The sequence below is a fragment of the Cervus elaphus genome, chromosome 18 (genome assembly GCF_910594005.1).
Source record: "Cervus elaphus chromosome 18, mCerEla1.1, whole genome shotgun sequence".
Lineage (NCBI taxonomy): Eukaryota > Metazoa > Chordata > Mammalia > Artiodactyla > Cervidae > Cervus > Cervus elaphus.
Genome location: NC_057832.1, coordinates 122,277,160 through 122,296,044, shown reverse-complemented (window position 1 = coordinate 122,296,044; position 18,885 = coordinate 122,277,160). Strand labels below are relative to the sequence as shown.

Sequence of the window (18,885 nt, the reverse complement as noted above, 5' to 3'; positions counted from 1 at the left end):
TGTCTGCCTTTTTTACGCTCTAGTCAGCAGAGTAGACCTGAATTCTTGTACAATTAAATGTGGATTATGGAATTCTACTGTGCAAATTCATGTATGTATCCTTGAAAATAACCAAAGGTAAAAACTTAAAGGATACACCCCTTCTCTATACTCTTTCACGCAGGTGCCTAATAAACAGCAAGGCAGCTCACAGTCACATCCCTGCACACACCCACTGAACAACCATCATCTGGACTTGCGCATACAAGGTCCGGGGTCAGGCTGGCCCCACCGAGTGCAGGATGACTGGGCCTCTGTAGAGACAAGAATCCGCCTCTCACACAACACGGGTAAGCGTACGAAGCTGTCCAGGAGCAGAGCAATGGAAACTTACTAAAGGGGTTTAGGCGGGGGAAAGACAAGATCAAAATGAACTCTGCTTCCCCTGACACATTCTGTAATTCTAATCTCTTCTGTGCACCAAGAAAGCACAATGATTCAAGCAGACCCTATGATGGAACTGAAGCCAGGTTGCCTGACATTCGTTTTATCAGTTGGTGTGTGTATGGCCACTTTACAAAGCAAAATTCAGTTTAACAAATAAAGACTGAACTCCTCTATTGAAAAGAACCAAGGAAGAGCCAGCAGAGCACACTGCCATTGGGACAAAATCGCCATGGGGCTTCCTTAAACCCCAACAGTACTCTCTCCTCAGGAGGAAACCAGGCTGCATGGGCCCGCGCTCACACACGTCATGGTTTAAGGACTAGCACTATACAGAACATTCAGCACATGAGAAACTCACTGAGTGGTCACAAAACCTCATCTACACTGATTAAAAAACAAAGTAGAATCTGTTAGTAGAAAAGGAAACAAATAATGTTACTCAAAATAGATAAATGCATCCCAATGTTCATAGCAGCAGTATTTACAGTTGCCAAGACTGGAAGCAGTCTAAATGTCCATCAACAGATGAATGGATAAAGAAGATGTATATACATATACACACACAATGGAATAGTACTTTGCCATAAAAAAAAACCAGCATTTTGCCATCTGCAGCAATATAGGTGGATGTGGAGACTATTATGCTAAGTGAAACAAATCAGACAGGGAAAGACAAACACTGTATGAAATCACATATATGTGGAATCTAAAAAACACAACAGACTAGTGAATAGAACAAAAAAGCAGCAGACTCACAAATATGGAGAATAAGCCAGTGGTTACAAGGCAGTGGCGGTGGGGATGTAATAAGGGTGGGAGAGTGGGAGATACAAACCGCTGGGTGTAATATAGGTTCAAGAATGTACTGCACAACATGGGGAATATAGCCAAAATTTTGTAATAACTGTAAAAGAAAAATAACCTTTCAAATTATATAAAAATTAATACTCATAAAGATATTTTAAAATTAAAAAAAAATCTGGTGTACATAAAACAACAGGAGCCAGCCTAGAGTTAGTCTCCTTCCCAAAAATATTTTGATAAACTTTAAAAAAAAAACCTCTATTATAACTTAATCTGCCTGCCAATGCAGGAGATGCAGGTTCCATCCCTGGATTGGGATGATCCCCTGGAGAAGGGAATTGCTACCCATTTCAGTATTCTGGCCTGGAGAATTCCATGGACAGAGGGGCCTGGCAGACTATAGTCCATGGGGCGCAAAGAGTCAGACACAACTGAGCGACTGAGCACGCAGTTTAAGAACCAGTACTGGGGGCTTAAAGATACATGTTAAATGGCAGTAACTATTTCTCAAATTATATCACACATGTGACTGATCTCTAGCCTATTTCCCATCACCTGTACACATAACCCACCTTAAAAATAAGAACAAAACATTACACCTTGCAAAAACTGCTCCAAGAGCAGTTCAGTAATATTTACCACCCTCAGAGTATTATGTAACTTTTAGTTTAATTTCTCACAAAGAAATTATTTTATTATCCTCTTTGTAATGTCTTCAAGTAATACAAGGTTTCTTTTAGTATCAGATATAATTGTTTGCACAACTGAAATTATAAGTAGATGAAAACTGCAAATGATTATCCTAATTTTATATTTACATACAACCTTGCTTTATAATTTTAAACTACATTTGCTTTCATCAAAGTTTATCTCTGCATTTCTAATAAAATATAAACACAAAATCAATTATGATTCTAATGCAAAAGCTCACAACCCTAAAAATAAGAAAAAGTACATTTTTTAAAATCTTAGTGCTTTATAATAACTAGCAGTTAAATTAAAATCACACATACTTATCCTTGAGTAATTCAATGAATAAACCTCAACTATTTAGACAACTATTTCAAATAAAGATCTGTACTCAATAAATGTCATCTAATTTTTAAAATAACTAGTTTTTAGAACTTGGTTAATTTTTAAAAATTAGCTAATAAAGCATAAGAAACCAGTAAGAATCAGTTCTAGAAACAATATCATGTCATAAAGATTAACTACAAATCAAGAAAGTTCCTAAAAAATACTCTGAACCTTTAAATCCAATACTGTCTTTTTGAATAATCATCTGACTACACATTGAGATCTTTCATTTATGACCCACATAAACACGGTAGCTACTGAGGATCAAAGCTAGGGTCAAACAGGTCATTTAGGTATTTCCAGGAAATCAGATTATTTAGCATCAACAAAACTACATCTATTTTACATACAAACTAAAATGTTATGGTCTGGTCCTTTTTTTCCCTCAAATTGTTCTTAGAACACATTCTCACTGATTTAATAAAACCATGAACTAACTACAAATCAAACCAAAAAGTCAAATAAAATGAAATTTACTTATTTAAATGGATAACTATTTAATGGACATTTTTCTTCTAATTAAAACATTATCAGAAGAATGGATAAAATTATGGAAACAATAGGAGAATAGGGGGAGGGGTGTCTTAAAGATACTTTAAAAAGAAAACGTGCATTTTTAACATATAAAACCAATGGCTCATGAAGACCTTTGAGAGTTTTTTTTAAACAAGTAGACATCTCATTATTACTCCCTAAAACTGCATACACACACTCACACTTAGCCAAGCGCACACATGACTCCACACACACAGATAATAAAGGCCCTTCCTCACCTAACATAAGGCAATAATAAAATCAAAATTCATATTCTTTAAGACAAAAGGCAGTCTACTGATGATCCTGATTCAACAATTTTACAGTTAAACAAAATTAATTCCATTCTCAAAAATCCATTGACTTTAAGCTTTTAACAAACATTTTCCACTGCAAAAATTATTGTCAGTATTTACAAATCCTTAAACCTCTATTTGGCTGGAACCACTTGTATTTGCCGTATTAATATTTCCTGATAAATGTGTGCTCGTCCCTTCGAGAGCAGGAGGGGCAGCTGCTACTCACTGGGAATCTCTGGGGTCCCACCGCAGGTCTCGGCTGGCTCGGGGCTGGCAGCAAGGGCACTGTGAGGAAAACACCACTCGTTACACTTGGCTTCACCCCGAACCCGCCTGGAGAGGAGCACGTCACACGGAATACACACCATGTGCTCAATACACACAATACATTCAGTTTACACTTCAGCAAAGGCTGCACGTGTGCACTGACACAATTCCATAAAGGGACAGGGGAGAGAACTTTTGTCCTCAGCGTACAATAGCACAAGCAGAAGCTTCCATTTCAACGGCAAATTCTTACTTAGAAATACAATACTTCACACCAAAGAAGATATTAATCCCTCTAGAGAAAGAAATCTTTGTTTTTGACATCCATATGCAGGTGATCCAGGTTATGTAATCCGAGTTACATTTTCTGATGCCAATCAAACACAAATTTATATCCAAATCCTCTAGGATCATGAGAAAGAGAGGCAGGAGTCGAAGTGAAGTGGGCAGAGAAAAGAAAATGCACACACACTGTGTTGGCTATTTGTGCTGGTTATTCTGTGCTGTAACACAGAATAATCTACTCGACAACCTGCTAAGCCGAGATGTGTCGTCTTTGTTTTGTGTTTCAAGAAGCACAATTCCCATCAACTTACCAGAAGAACAGTAGTCAAATAATTTCAAAAATAGGGAAAAGGCCAGATGCTAGTTTCACACCCTGCATGTTTAAGCTGTTTCATACATGAGCCTTATACTGATTTTGATTTGGGAGGTAAAAAAATCCCCTCACAAGAGTGACCACTCTATGGTAGCATGCGGTTCCCTCCACTAAAATGTCCTGCCAGACACATCCAGGAAGATCTCGGATGGCCAGGCGCCAAGGGCTGAACTGCAGCCCCCCTCTCAACTTCACACCCCGGAGTCCTCATCATGAGGACTTCGGAAGGTCATGTGGAAATGCACCTTTAAAGAAGAGATCGAGGGGAAATGAGGTCATGGGGGCGGGTGGGGGGCCCTGATCCAACATGACCAATGTGCTTACAAGAGAAGATCAAACACAGACACAAAGGGATAACCATGGAGAACTCAGCAAGAACAATCTAACAGCATTTAATTTTAATTTGAAAAAGTTCTGGTAAATCAGCACCACAGAAGTAATACAGCTTAAAAGTCAATCCGAATTATTTTTAAAATAGAGCACTAAGACAAACTATTTTTTACTTACTATGATGAAGCAAAAGATCAGTACATTAGACTTCTAATTAAGATCACATTTCTACCTACCTGCTTCCTCCTCCACTGTGAACAGGCAACAACTTACAACCTGTAATGCTAAGAGACCATTCCAGCTGAACTTGAACTCTTTACATTTAATGTTTATATCCCACACTGTCCCATGAATTAATGGACTAAGTTTTCAATTTTAATACTGAAAATCTGGAAAGCAAGTTACATTTCCAACAAAACTGGTTGATTACAATATGATAAAACACTCTTCATCCTTGGAAAGAAAGCAGGTACTATCAGACAAAGGTGTACATACATCTTTTTAATTTTTTAAAACACCTTTTGACTGTGTGAAGCTGAGAATCACTAGGTTACTCTATCTTTTGCATACAGGAGACAACTAGACAACCAGTCTCTCTCAAGAACAACAGTGGCTTTCTATTTAACTAAGCTCATTCACTTAGTATTGGAAAACAACTGCTTCAACGGTGTTGAGTGTATACCCAGCAGAGGTGTCAGGGTCCTCAAGCTCAAAGGCACTTGAGAGAGAAGGGACACAGGGCACTGAGGGGCCCGGCTCTGAGAGCAGAGCACATTGAATGGGTTCTATGAGCTGGAGGCTCTCGTCAGAACACTGACCTTGGATGTGCTGAGTCAGGCGGGAGTGTCAGGGTGCCAGGCTGGCATTCTGCACCCATGTGGCAACTGAGCAGCAAGGCCCACTCTTTTCCTGCCTGGAGGACAGCTTGGAGTCTCCTTACAGTTTTCCCACAGTGTGGTTCTAACACAGCTTCTTTTCACTAAGCTAAAGAGAATCTGTGCACCGTATCAACTGCCAGTTTCCCATTCAATTTTAGAAGGAAATTCACAATAACAGATGCTGACATCTTCACACTGTTTCCACAAATGAGATGTAGTGTGGGGGCACGGCTCGGGAAGGGGCCACATACTGAGACGTGCTCCCCCTTCACCCACAGCTGCTGAAGGAGACGGGCCACCAGTGCGTCAGCTGCGGAGACAGCAAAGCTACACGCAGCCACCACGCCGCCTGCCCTTGGAGCTCAGAGCAGGGCAAGGCCAGCGAGTGATTCTAACACAGGAGGGACACACAAAAGGCAGTCAAGGAACCGGCACAGACCTGACTCTGACGCTCCTGCACGTGTGAAACAAGAGCAATCTCCTAGAGCCACACGCCGACACCATCGCCCACGGCCAGCCTACTGCCCCGTGGCCCTCTGCTCCAAGTGTCAGTCGCTCGGTCGTGTCCAGCATTTGCGACCCCATGGACTGCAGCCCACCAGGCTCCTCTGTCCATGGAGTTCTCCAGGCAAGAATACTGCAGTGGGTTGCTCTTTCCTTCTCCAGGGGATCTTCCCAACCCAGGGATCGAACCTGGGTCTCCTGCATTGCAGGTGGATGCTGTACTGTCTGAGCTACTTCAAGGCCACAATTTCATGGTGACTCCACACCCTGGCTTTCTCCCAAACTCCAAGTCCTATCTCAGGCCTCTTCTCAACTTCTGGAACGGCTCAACCATTTGAAACTGCAAGTTCACCACCAGCACACTCATGACGGCCCCCTCTTCCCCTCCCTGGTCTAATGGAGACCTAACTCTCCCAGAGGATGAGACTGTCCCTCCCTCAGCCGCCTCCCTGCTGGCTCTGGAGCAGGAATGGGACCCTTCTTGTCCTCACTGCTGTTTCTAGACCCCAGACGTAGATCTCGGGTCATCAGACAGCCCGGCCCAGGGCCCCAGGCTGTGGTCCACAGCCTGGTCACACAGCTGCTCTCAGGTCTCTGGCTGAGCTCCCCACTCACCGTCTCCCACACCAGCCCCATCTGAGGTCTTGGCCGAGATGCTGCTGCTTCCAGAGCTGCCCCAGCCCCCAAGACCTGCGCAGTCTCCATGACCTGACGCCATCTCGACCTTCCCCCGCCTTACTCCCTCCATGACCCTAACCTCCCGACTGCAGGACCCCACAAACATCTCCTGGCCCCTTATCATCATACACTCCACAGCCTCCTGTTTGAGCAAGACACCCCCTCTACTGCTTCACCAACAGCCTGACTCCAGCAAACCCAACACTGTCTAGGTGACACCTGACGCAGAGAGGTGAGTGTGGTTGGAGAAAAATGTGCAGGCGGGCACGTCTCTCCAAGCTCATGACCGACAGCTCCAAGGGGTGTTGGGGCTGCCCAGCACTCCCATTCTCCTGCTCCCCAACTTCCATCTTGGCATGACACTCTTCATCCCTGTCAATACAATCGTCTCCCACGCCTGCACCCCGTTCCCTCTAAAACCCACCTCATTGAGGCATGTGCTGCTTCCACATCACCAAAACCACCCTGTCAGAACCCCACACACCCCGCGACTGTGGGCCCGGCCCTCGACCTGCAGCCCGTCCGTCCCCAGCCACCCAAGCACCGGCCCCACCGGCCCCCGTCCTCCAGCCTCTCCGGGTTTCCCCCTCCCTGCGGACCCCCACCTGGCACGTCACGTGCCGCAGGTTCCAGGCCCCAGTCTCCTCACCACGACGACACAGGATCTTTCACTGTGTGTGGGCTCCAGGTCCGTCAAGACGCCAGCAGAGCCCCACTTCCGCTTCGCACCCAGACCTCATCTGCACACTCTGTAGGAACCTCACCCTAGACACGTGCGCCTGCGTGTCTAGGTGCACCTCCAGCACAGAACTCCGTGGTCTTCCCCTGAAAGCCTGCTCGGCCTCTCCGGTGATGGCAACCCCACCCTCCAGCGCTCAAGCCCCTTCAGCAAAGCTCAGTCTCTTCTCTCCCACCCACACGCAGCTCATCCATAAGCTCCGTCCTGAGTTACACCCGGCTTCTGACTCCTGATCACTCCCGCCACCCTGAGCCAAGCCTCTACCAGGCTACCTCGATCACTGCACTTACCTCCCAGCTGAATACTGGTTTCCACTCCTGCCACCCTCACAAGCCCATTCTCAACACAGCAGCAGGAACAATCCTTGTCAACACAGCAACGATGTTACTCCCGTGCTCAGACTCCTCTAATCACAGCCCACCTCGTTTGGAACAAAAGCAAAGCTCTCAGGACGGCTCCCAGGTCTCACATGACAAGGTTCCACATTTCTCTCCACCGCTGCACTCCACTAACTGTCTCCTGGTTTGTCTTTAGTTACCAGAACACAAAAGGCACAGCCTCATCAAAAGAGGCGCCTCTGCACCAGCCGATCCCCCCGCCTGGAAGACGCCTCCCCTGACAGGCACGCCAGCAGCTCCTGCCCCTCCTGGTCTTCCCTTCGCAGTGCAGCTGGCCCCCGCCACCACAGGGGCTCCCCCTGCTCTCCTCAGCACGGCACTTTCGTTCCCCAACGCGCCACGCGGGGCTCTCATCTATCACGTCCACTGCTCACTGTCGCTGCTCAGGTGCTAGACGACACCCACAGCAAGCGCTGACCACCGTGCCCACCGACAGATCTCCAACGCCACGGAGAGAGCAGCGTCTCGCTTCAGGAACGTGCGTCCGTGATCATGCCATCAGAACTGACCACGAGAAGACTGGTGTGTCCCTCAAGAACTCAAAGGAACACCATGAGTGGAAGCTGAGGGGACAGGCCCTTCGCACTCAGCCCCACCGGGAGCTGACGAGGAACGCCAGGCAGACACCGCCACAGTGGCCTCTGGTGCGCTGCACCTTTGCGTGTGCTCTCAGTACCCCCGCTGACGTGGCAGGAGACACACAGCGGGGAAAGGGGCCTGGCTCGCCAGCCGGGCGCATCTGAGCGGTGGGGAAGGAGTCGGGAGCCCGCAGTGTCCTTACGGACCTGCAAGTGAGACGGTCTGGCCACAGTCACCTGGAACTTGACCACAGCAAAGGAGACACGTACCTTGAACGGGCGTCACCACGGCCCCTTTGAAGTGGGGGTTGATGTGTATGTTCTTGGGCTGCTGCGGGGTCACGGGAGGAGGGGTCATCATCACGCGGGGGGCCTCCATCTGGGGCGGCACGTGCATGCCCTGCGGAGGGGAGGGGTGGTGCGGGTGCTGCAGGGGCAGCAGGGGCTGGAGCTGCTGCTGCTGGAACAGGCTGCGGATCGGCTGCGGCGGCGGCGGCGGCGGCGGCGGCGGCTGTGGAGGAGGGATTAATCGTGGAGAGCACGTCTAAGACCACCAAAAGAGAAAGTCACAGCCATCAACGCTCACAAGGGAAAACGCCAGCGCCTGACAGATTTTACACTAACTGCACTCTAAGAGTTGACTCGGAAGTAAGTTTATTTTAACAACTTGTATAAAACAGCAGGATAAATGAGCTGCTCCGCCTGCTCACGGTCAGGGCTCCTGTCTAATGACCTGAGCCAACACCAGGACAAGGACGGGAGACTGCAGCCCCCAAACACGATGCGTGGATTCCAAGAGGGAAAAACTGCAGGTCAGCCATCAGAGCTGCCCACCGCGAGCCAAGCGCTGCAGGCGGAGCACAGGCTGCCTGGGCTGGCCCACTCCTCCTCCAGAAAGCCTATGAGACGGGCGGGCAGTGCAGGAGCAACCCCGCCAGAAAGCAGGCTGCAGAGAGGGTGAAGGGCTCCCAGAGGGGAGGGGCAGTTTCTGAGAGGGTGGCCCTGAGCCAGGAAGGAGAGGAAGGAGCTAGGCAAGGAGTGGAATGGCATCACCTGAGGGCAGCAGAGGCGGAACACACGCCCAGAGGCGCACACGGGGACCAGCACGGCTGCAGCCGCATTCGAAGACCGGAGGGCGCAGGAGTGGGAACACACACCCTCGATGCGGTCAAGGATCTCGGGGTTCCTCAGCGCAACAGTCTTGAGAGAAGGAGACCCCCACCACAGTAGCAGCCTCAAGAGCACTGGGCCTCCTCCCCTCCGCCAGTGTCTTAAGCACGCACTGAAAAGTCTGTATGTGGAGTAACTCACCCTCAACAAGTCTATGAAGCTGGCCCTTGTCGTGACCCTCCTCTTACAAGATCAAGCAGCCGGTAAGCAGAGGAGCAGAGAACCTGGTTCCACAAGCCCTGCTTCTAAGCACTCATCCAACTGGCCGCACACAGCGGCAGAGGCAGCAGGCTACTACCAGCCAGGGCATCCTGTACACTGATTGCCCAGGATGATGCCAGACTTCAGAGGCTTCTGAATTCAGTTCTGGAGCCTCTACAGTGTCTGACGACGATGACTAACAGTGTGTGACAGACGAGGGGAAAGGAGACAGAAGACAACGGACCATTTAACAGGCTATGGACGCTGGGAGGTGAATGAAAGAAACAGCCGTGGTCTGAGAATTCTGAAACCCAAGTGTAGATGACCTTGTCTAACCTATCCTTCCTCAGGGAGGACTTCTCTATCCGTGGTACACCAGCTCCCAGAGACTAGTCTGTTCCCTCCTCTGATGCTTGGTATCTGTAACGTGCACAACTGTGCGTGAAGCAGCCTCTTCTACCCCGCTCAGCACTGAATCCGCACGGACACCGCGCTGACAGAGGGACAGCTAAACTAAACCTGAACTCAACTGGGAAAGAGCGCAGCGCGGGGCCACTCACTCGACAGCGTGAAGGACTTTTAAGGAAACCACATGTCCCAAACAAGGGGAGTTTAGGGCTGGGCAACAGCCACGCAGAGACGCCCAGGGCAGCTAGGAAATGAAGAGACTGCGCTGGCAAGCGGCACAGGCCAGAGAGCAGACTCACGCAGAGACAGCAGATGGCAGGGAGGACAGTGCTGCTGAGTGAGAGCTCCGATCAGAAACCGGCCTGAGAACTACGCAGCCAGAGAGACAGGAGAGAGAGAAGGGGCCCTGCTGGGAGAACAGGGACTACACCCCAACCTCAGACACTCAAGAAAGGCTCAAGAAAGAGGAGCTCACAGGTGACACCCAAGGCCCCAGAGAGCAGTCCACCAGGACAGACTGCAGAGGTGAGGAGGCCATTCTCAGAGCACTCGGCAGTGGAAGGAGCACAGTGCCAGCGCCAACAGATGGACCAAGGAGAAAACAGACAAGGAAAGCCACGGCAGAAAAGGGATCGAAGGCACAGACAGCTCTGGGGTGGGGGGTGACCAGGACCAAGGTGGACACGAGGGGAGCAAGGTCAGGCCGTGTCAGAAAGCTGTGACTGTGTCAGCAACCCACAGCTTTAAAATACCACTGCTAGCAAAGACGCGCGTACAGCTCACAGGCCAAGGCCCCGGCAGGCTAAGTCGGGCCAGCAGTGGGTGAGCCCGCTGGCACCTAGGGAATTCCAGACACGATGCTGCTGTCAAGAGGGACTTGGGTCAACTGACACTTGGGCTACACTTTTAAAGCACTCAGGGCTCCCAGCTGAGCCTCTCCATATGGGTAAGAAAGTAGGGAGTTCAGTTACTTTTCCAGGACCATGGTCACCTACTGGCTGTTTCCCCCTTCGGAGGCCAAAACCATGGAGCTGGCTATTGAACACACACAGTGGAAGTTGGGGACAAGGAGACAAGATGGGGAAGAAAAGGAAAAAACTGAAGCGCCAATCTTCCTGCTAATATCAGAAAAGCTTAGACACAAACGGCCGTGTGAGCGGGGAGCAGCTATCAGTATCACCAATCTCTCTATGCCACTATCAACCCACCTGCCTTTCTTCCCTGTTCACTGAAATCAGAATTCTCATGTGAAAACCGTAAATCACCTTTCCTACTTTGTTATTTCACAAATGAATGCCTCCTAAAACACAATTTTCTACACCGAGGTCAGGTGTCATTTTCCCCTACACTCACGTAATAATGTAGGAGGGTAGACAGTGCAAACTGCCTATTTATTTACATTAAATAAATCTGTCCCTGAAGACTAACTTCTGAAGGAAAAACTATAAAATACTAAAGTTAACTGAAAGAACCACCACCAAAGAAACCACTACACTTCCTGTCTTTGTTCCTGCGATGTCTCACCTTTGAAATACAGAGAAATTCAAACTAATCTGAAATTACAAGTACATAATTTACTCCTAAATTATGAAAAATTTTTATGGATATGACAACCTCCATTTCTATGGAGAGGATATGACAGTCATCTGTTAAGAGAAACTTCTACATTCAAGGAAAAACCTACGGTTAGCAGTATATAAGAAAAAATATTTTATGAAATACACCATTATGGCTAGATTCTCTATGTAACAGAGAAATGGTGCTCACAGGAGCAGTGCCCCTCCATAGCAGAAGAGATGAGCAAGGCTCCTCTGTGGTTCGACCCCTGGAAGACATCAGCTCTCTCACTGCTTCTTTCTTCATCAGTACTGGCAAAGAATTAGTCTTCACTACCTCAATACTAGAAGACTGGATTTTTAAGACCATATACTGGATGAGCTACAAGCTGGAATCAAGATTGCCGGAAGAAATATCAACAACCTCAGAGATACGGATGATACCACTCTAATTGAAGAAAGTGAAGTGGAACTAGCCTTTCCTGATGAGAATGAAGGAGGAGAGTGAAAAAAAAGCTGACTTAATACTCAATATTAAAGAACTAGAATTTTTTGGCATCTGGTCCCATCACTTCATGGCAAACAGAATGGGAAAAAGTGGAAGCAGTGACAGATTTCCTCTTCTTGGGCTCTAAAATCACTGCGGATGGTGATTGCAGCCATGAAATTAGAAGACAATTGCTTCTTGGCAGGAAAGCTATGACAAACCCAGACTGTGTGTTAAAAGCAAAGACCATCTTGCTGACAAAGGTCTGTATAGTCAAGGCTTCCGTATAGTCAAGGCTATGGTCTTTCCAGTAGTCATGAACAGATGTGAGAGCTGGACAATAAAGAAGGCTGAGCGCCAAAGAACAGCTGCTTTTGAACTATGGTGCTGAAGAAGACTCTTGAGGGTCCCTTTGGCTGCAAGGAGATCAAACCAGTCAAATCTAAAAGGAAACCAACCCTGAACACTCATTGGAGGGACTGACGCTGAAGCTCTGGCCACGTGATGCAAAGAGCTGACTCACTGGAAAAGACCCTGATGCTGAGAAAGATTGAAGTCAGGAGGAGAAGGGGACAACAGAAGATGAGATGGTTGGATGGTATCACCGACTCAATGGACATGAACCTGGGCAAACTGTGTGAGATGGTGAGGGACAGGGAAGCCTGGAGTGCTGTAGTGAATGGGGTCACAAAGAGTCAGGCATGACTTGGCAACTGAACAACAACAACGAAATCATACCACAGGCTATAAAGAAACTTGAGCCGTGACGCCTTTTACTAAATTCTCACCTCAGACTAAGGCAAATGCAAAACACGAAACCCATACCAGAGAGAACTTTCACTTGTTCTCAGCGTGCAGGCTCCCAGGATGGAGCTGCGCAACTCACCACCACAGGCGGCTGTGTGGGCAGCAGGGCGGGCCTGTGGTCCTTGGCGCGCCCCCTCTCGCTGCTCTCTCTCCTCTGGTCTCCAACACCACGGCACATGGACGAGCCTCCTCTCCTTCCTCCCCGCCTGGAGCCGTAGCGGCCCTGTTTGTGCTGTCGCTCCCTCTCTTCAAATTCAAGCAACGCAGCTTTGGCTTCTGCTGAAAGCTCTATTTGAAAAGATGCATATGCGTTAGATACCTTCAAAGAGGTGAAATCAGATCTACAGGGAGAAACAAACCAAAAAAACAAGTATGTGGCAAGGAAACTCAGGAACAGCGGGTGCTTCACCAACAACAAACAACTCCACTAGTGGCAGTAAGCAGCGAGGGGTAGGAAACGATCAGACACACCCGGACCCCATGAGTGAGACCTGTTACAGGAAGACACGCTTCTTCCTTAAAATACAAGTACCACCTGGAAATTTGAATTTTCATTTGAGACCACTAAAATGTGCTGAGGAAAGCTAAAAACGAGGAACTGAAGAAGTTCAACCCAACCACCACTCCTCATCTGCTAGGCATCACGTTCTTTCACTGATGGTAGATGAAGCTGGTTAAGACCTGGCTAACCCAGTCCTAAACCAGGACACTCATCTATGCGAATCCAGTAGAAGTACTGATTAATTCACAATGGCACACAGACTCAAAAATAACAAATTACTGATTGTTCCTGCTTTAAAAGCAAAACTACTAATAAGACCACTCTCAAGCCAAATACTTAAATTTCGTAAAGAATGGAAACTCATTTAGTACTACACCAAGTTAGATTTTCTGATTTATTTAAAAACAACAACTTTACTCTGTGAAGACAGACCTCCGTCCATGCCGCCTGACAGGGAAGCTACAGCAAATGACAGCAAAGCCACAAAATGGTGCTCTCCTCTCTGACCAAAGCTATGGGGCAACAATCAAAATTTCTGGCCCTACAAAACTTCAGTAGGCACATTATTCTGAATTCTTAGAAGAAAAAGGCTAACTTATTCAAATACAGTTCTAAGTTATGATAATATATGCTCTGTTAGTAAACACCTTTCAAAGATTTCACTGAATTCTACTAAGAAGCATTCCCATGACTTCTTCCACAGCAAAGGGTAAATTTTAAATATAACCAGTTTTTCTCCTACCTTGGATTCCATAATCATCTCCAAACTCTTCCAAAATCTCTAAGCCACATTTCATTTTCTTGAAATTGTTTCTAAGGTATCCCCCTTCCCTTCAAATGGATCTAGACTCCATTCCAAAGAAAATTTAATCTCCTCTTAACAAGCACAGACTTTTATTCTAATCTTGACTACATGATAGGTCCACACACACATTTTATGCGGTGAATCAGCAATTATTTTTCTAGTGGTTCTAAGTGTCAAGATTAATTTCACTATCCCCAGTAATAAAATGGTTTCAAATGACATCTTTAATCAGCAAGTAAAAATGCATTCCTCCAATTGAGACAAGCTGTCACAAAAGGTCACCAAAATATGACAGGATGGAAATTACATTTGTAACTTCAACTGAAATGTTAATTTCCGCTTAAGTGTTTTCTGAACTAGGTCCATATTCCAAAGTAAAGAGATAAGAGTGTAATGTAACAAAGTTTTACGTTGTGTTGTCCCTTTCTAAAATGAGCTTAAGAAAAACATATGTACATAAAAATACTTTAACTAATACATAATGAATATCTATAAAATACCGTTTATTTGGCAAAATAGAAACAACAAATGACATTCTGAGGTTTTTATTTTTGGTTGTGGTTTTGTTTTTTTTTTTTAATAAACAAGATAACTGAATCAAGAAATTTCTGAAAACCTTGCAAATGCAAGGACCATTGTGTAAACTGAAGGTAGTCATCTTACTGCTGGCACTAGTGATCTTAAATTGTTTATTAATAGATGAAAAAATTGTACGTTATTGCAGATGTTTATTTCTTTTCTCTATTGGAGTATTCTGCCGTATAAATACACAATTTGTATATCAATTAAAAAAAATGTTTTCCTCAAAGATCATCTGCCTTAAGCAAAATTAACCAAGGATATTATTTCAAGAGAACATTATGTGGGCCTAACAACAGTGTTCTTCAGGCTAAAGCAATGAAACATAATTTAACGTATTGCCTGTGCCCAATGAAACTTAGAATATGGCAAAACCTAGAAGCTTACTCACAGATTACAAATTATAAAAGCCTAACTAAAATAAGCACAGTCTTTCATTTTCCGCTGGTACTGCTTCCAGAGAGAATCTGAGGTTCACCTCCTAGGGCAAAAGAACTGGCCCCTCTGAACCTCTGTGCTGACACTTCAGGGTAACTGGTCAGTGACACCCATGTTTTAGAGATGGCTTTTGACTTTGCCATTCAAAATAAATCTTTCTCTTACACATGCATGTTCTAGAAACCCTTTTCAACTGTATTCTGTGAGAGAATTAAGCCCTCATATCCTATGGGATCCTTTTTATATAATGAAAAACTTGTCTCCTAAGTATACAGCTTTGTACCATCCTTGGGAAAACTGATAATGTCACATTTTCTCTACGGTATTTAATTCCCAGAATCCTGGTTGAGGACAAAAGCTTAGTACTTAAGATCATAACTCAAGTAAAAGCCCAAAATTCTATGCCTAATCCAATATGGACTGAAAATACAGATCAACATCTGTGTCTCAGGCTCCATAGCGGTCAAGACTGTCACAAACATGAATTACTTAAGGATGACATCATACATTTGAATGTGAATAAGACTAAAAGTGACTGAATGCCCTTCCAGATTCTGAAGAGAACTCACTATTCCCAGGCCAGAACATTATTTCATTCTTCTTTGTAGAGTGCAGTGTTCTCAAAAGTAATCAATGGTATCACAAAATAACTGCCTTTATTTGTATTCAGAATGTTAAAAGATATCAACTGTCAAGAAAAATCCATCATAGGAGATGATATACACACTCTGGTAGCAAGATATTTTAATCCCATTACAAAGAGTATGTGAGCAGCTTTATACAGTCAAATCAATGCAAGCATCTGTACACAAAACCTGAAACTGGTATTTCTATCACCAGGAGTACACAAAGTGATGAGTAAAAATTCATGTGAATTTCTAGTATATGAAATACTACAGGAGCTTCTCTTTCTCAACGAATATTTTTCTTCTGTATAAAATTAACTTTTTGTGGGGGTGAAGGGTGTTAAGGAAACAAGGGTGCTCACTGTTTTAGGAAACCAAACTCTTAAGATGGATAGAAAAATCATTTCTATACTGGGAATAATCCTAGTTTTTCTAGAAAAATGAAAACCTGTTTTTAAACAGAGCTTTCCTACTGTAGCTTTCCTATACTGGGCTTACAAATAGGGAACAGAGAAAGATACTTCTTATCATCAATTTTATTTGCCCTGTTATCTAGCCAAAGAATCACATTCTGCACAAATACACTTAAAGGCTTTTCCCTAACGTTTAAAACAACGGTAAACGGTCGAACTGTTGATGCTTCAGCCACTCTTGCCTCTCCACCCATATTTAAAGGGCCACCTGCCCATTACTGACCCTTTCCAGCCTCTTGTCTCAGGACGACATGACTACAGAACCAAGAAATGACTAAAAAAAAAAAAAAAAGCAACACAAATTCTTTAATAAAAGAAGCACAAATGACCCTGTGAAGAACCAAATGAGGCAAAGATCCTGAAAAGAAAGCAACGTAGGAGTAAAACAAGTACAAATTATGAACACAGGCAAGTCGGACACTTCAGAACTTGTCAGTGTTTGGGTCAAGTTCAAGCGAACAGAGGCGAGATAACCGTAGCTGAGGGTCAGGGGACAGGAGGAGCGGGGGCTCTGGGGGTGCAGAGAGGGTGATCTATAGAGTGCACCAGAGCCCATAAGCAGATGGCTGCAGAGAGCAAAGGCCACCATTCCTAACAGTGTCTGAGAGCTGACTTCACACCCTTACAACGTGCAGCTAACACTGTTATTAAGATATAATGTACGGCTCCCAGATTTATGTAATAAAGCCACAGCCCAGCTACACAGAAGCAGAAGGGAGGCTTCACCGCACCCCGCCCCGAGACAGCACTCTCCTGCCTAACAAGCCGCCGCCCACCGCTGTCTGTGAGCAGCCGGGGGCGCCATCTTACCCTTGTCTGTCTTACCCAGTCCAAGACTGAGATGTCTATTCCAGTGTGCTTGTTATGTAACGCTGCCAACACTCCTGCTGACGATACTTTTCCTTTTTTCCCATCCCCTTGTTTTAAGACCTAAGCTTGCTCCATCTCCTTTACCCAAGGCCAACTTCTCGGCTCCTTCTTAGAAGCCTATGCTGTACTGGTTCACCCAACAAGCAACTTAATACCATAACCTGAGCAAAGTCCAGGGAAGAGCCTGGGCCAAAAGCTAGAAGCAGGAAAGCCAAAGGGAGAGGCATAGAGAACGCTAAGACTCCAGGTCAGTCTCCCACAAGCCTCACCGAGGGATGTAAGATGGTAAGACGGGCTCACCACTGTTATGGTGGGCACCTTGAGAGCTTGGCGTTCTCACGGAGAATTCATTCCTGCCACTGCAGACACACGCTCAGGCTTCCAATGGCAAGTGGCTACAGATCACGGTTTTACGAAGTAATAATGGTAGTAACTGACGGTTTCTTGAATTTACTTTGACCAAGACCGGAGAACAGGTATAACCCTCTGTTCTTCCACCCTCCCACCCTACTCCTTGGAATATGAGACGGTACCCGAGTGGTTCTGGAAGTGTGAACTTCGGAGCAACAGGAACAACACTACCTGCAAACTCATCAGAAATTCAACTTTCTTGGGCCTTACCCTAAACCTACTGAATCAGAGCAGCTGAGAGCGCATCCAGAAGTATGTGTCTTAACAAGTCTTCTGGGGGATTCTGCTGCTCCAATTTGAGAACCACTGCTTTACTCCTCGCAGTGGGCACTGGAAAGAACTCCAGAAGAGCGGGTGCAGGGTAACACTGGAAAAGGCTCTGTTCATCAGCAACAGCCTGCTGTGGGTCTGCAACAGGAACAATGTGTGCAACTGACGGTGCGACAAACAAGCCACCTTGTCTCACTGAACGCCGAGAGGAATGGCACAGAGGGAGACACACACAAAAGACACAGCTATGATGAGAAAAAAGGGACAAAATAAAACCAGTCTGGTGCAAAAGGAGCCCTGGCAACCTGGGAAGGGTGAGACGACCCTGCACCACCCCGACGTCAAGTTCCCAGAGCCAGCCAGGAACCACACAGCATGCATGAGAGCAAGTCTAAGTCACGGACTACAAAAGGAAAACTATTAAAAAAAACATATTTTATTCAAACATTTTTTAATCCAGAAGACAAGTCATTTTTTTTTTTTTTAAGTCATTTTTATAGAATGACTTTTATAGCACCATTAACTCATTTCTCACCTCACACAGACCATCCAGCTTCTGGACACCATGCATAACAGTCTATAAAGTCAACTGTTTTTTATCTACTTCATTAATCCTAACAGTACTATAGAGGAAGTTGAAATGGGAATGAAGGAGGATGGGAGACAGGTAAAAAATGTTACCCAAAGTTTCTGGAATGTTCCTTCTCTCTCTAGTTACATCTGAGAGCCTAATAATTGTTCCTTCTTTCCTTTCAGTTTTGAAACGTAATCGCCCAGATTCTTCATCATCATCCTCTTCTTCATCCGACTCTTCTTTGATGTCCTTCTGCAGCTCCAAAGTCTCCATGCCTCCCTACATGACAGACAGACAAGAGAGCAAGGAGGGAAAGTGAGCTCATAGTCTTCTGAATTAAATCCTGAACAACGGTCATGCATACACGTATGTGCACACACACATAAAAGCTCTTATAATAAAGATGTAAAAATACAGCACAATGTCCCATTTATAAAGCCATGTGAAACATTAAACTGATCCCAGGAGACAAAACCTTTAATATTAAAAATTAACAATGTTAGAAAAAATTCAAATTTCTACTCCTGGTTAATATACC

General features: G+C 45.7%; 1 protein-coding gene across 7 annotated transcripts in view; it reads right to left on the bottom strand.

Annotated features, from left to right (window-relative positions):
• The window catches only part of RBM33 (RNA binding motif protein 33), a 109,966-nt gene that overhangs the window by 51,031 nt on the left and 40,050 nt on the right, over positions 1-18,885 (bottom strand). For 5 of the 7 annotated variants that reach the window (XM_043873260.1, XM_043873255.1, XM_043873256.1 and 2 more), the window contains 4 exons: positions 18,455-18,626; positions 12,879-13,087; positions 8,441-8,690; positions 3,367-3,425 (listed from right to left, as the gene is read on the bottom strand). In XM_043873260.1, the coding sequence (XP_043729195.1) occupies positions 3,367-3,425; positions 8,441-8,690; positions 12,879-13,087; positions 18,455-18,626 (690 nt within the window). The remainder of the gene's footprint in view (positions 1-3,366; positions 3,426-8,440; positions 8,691-12,878; positions 13,088-18,454; positions 18,627-18,885) is intronic. The other 2 variants (XM_043873257.1, XM_043873258.1) reach the window with 2 other exon arrangements.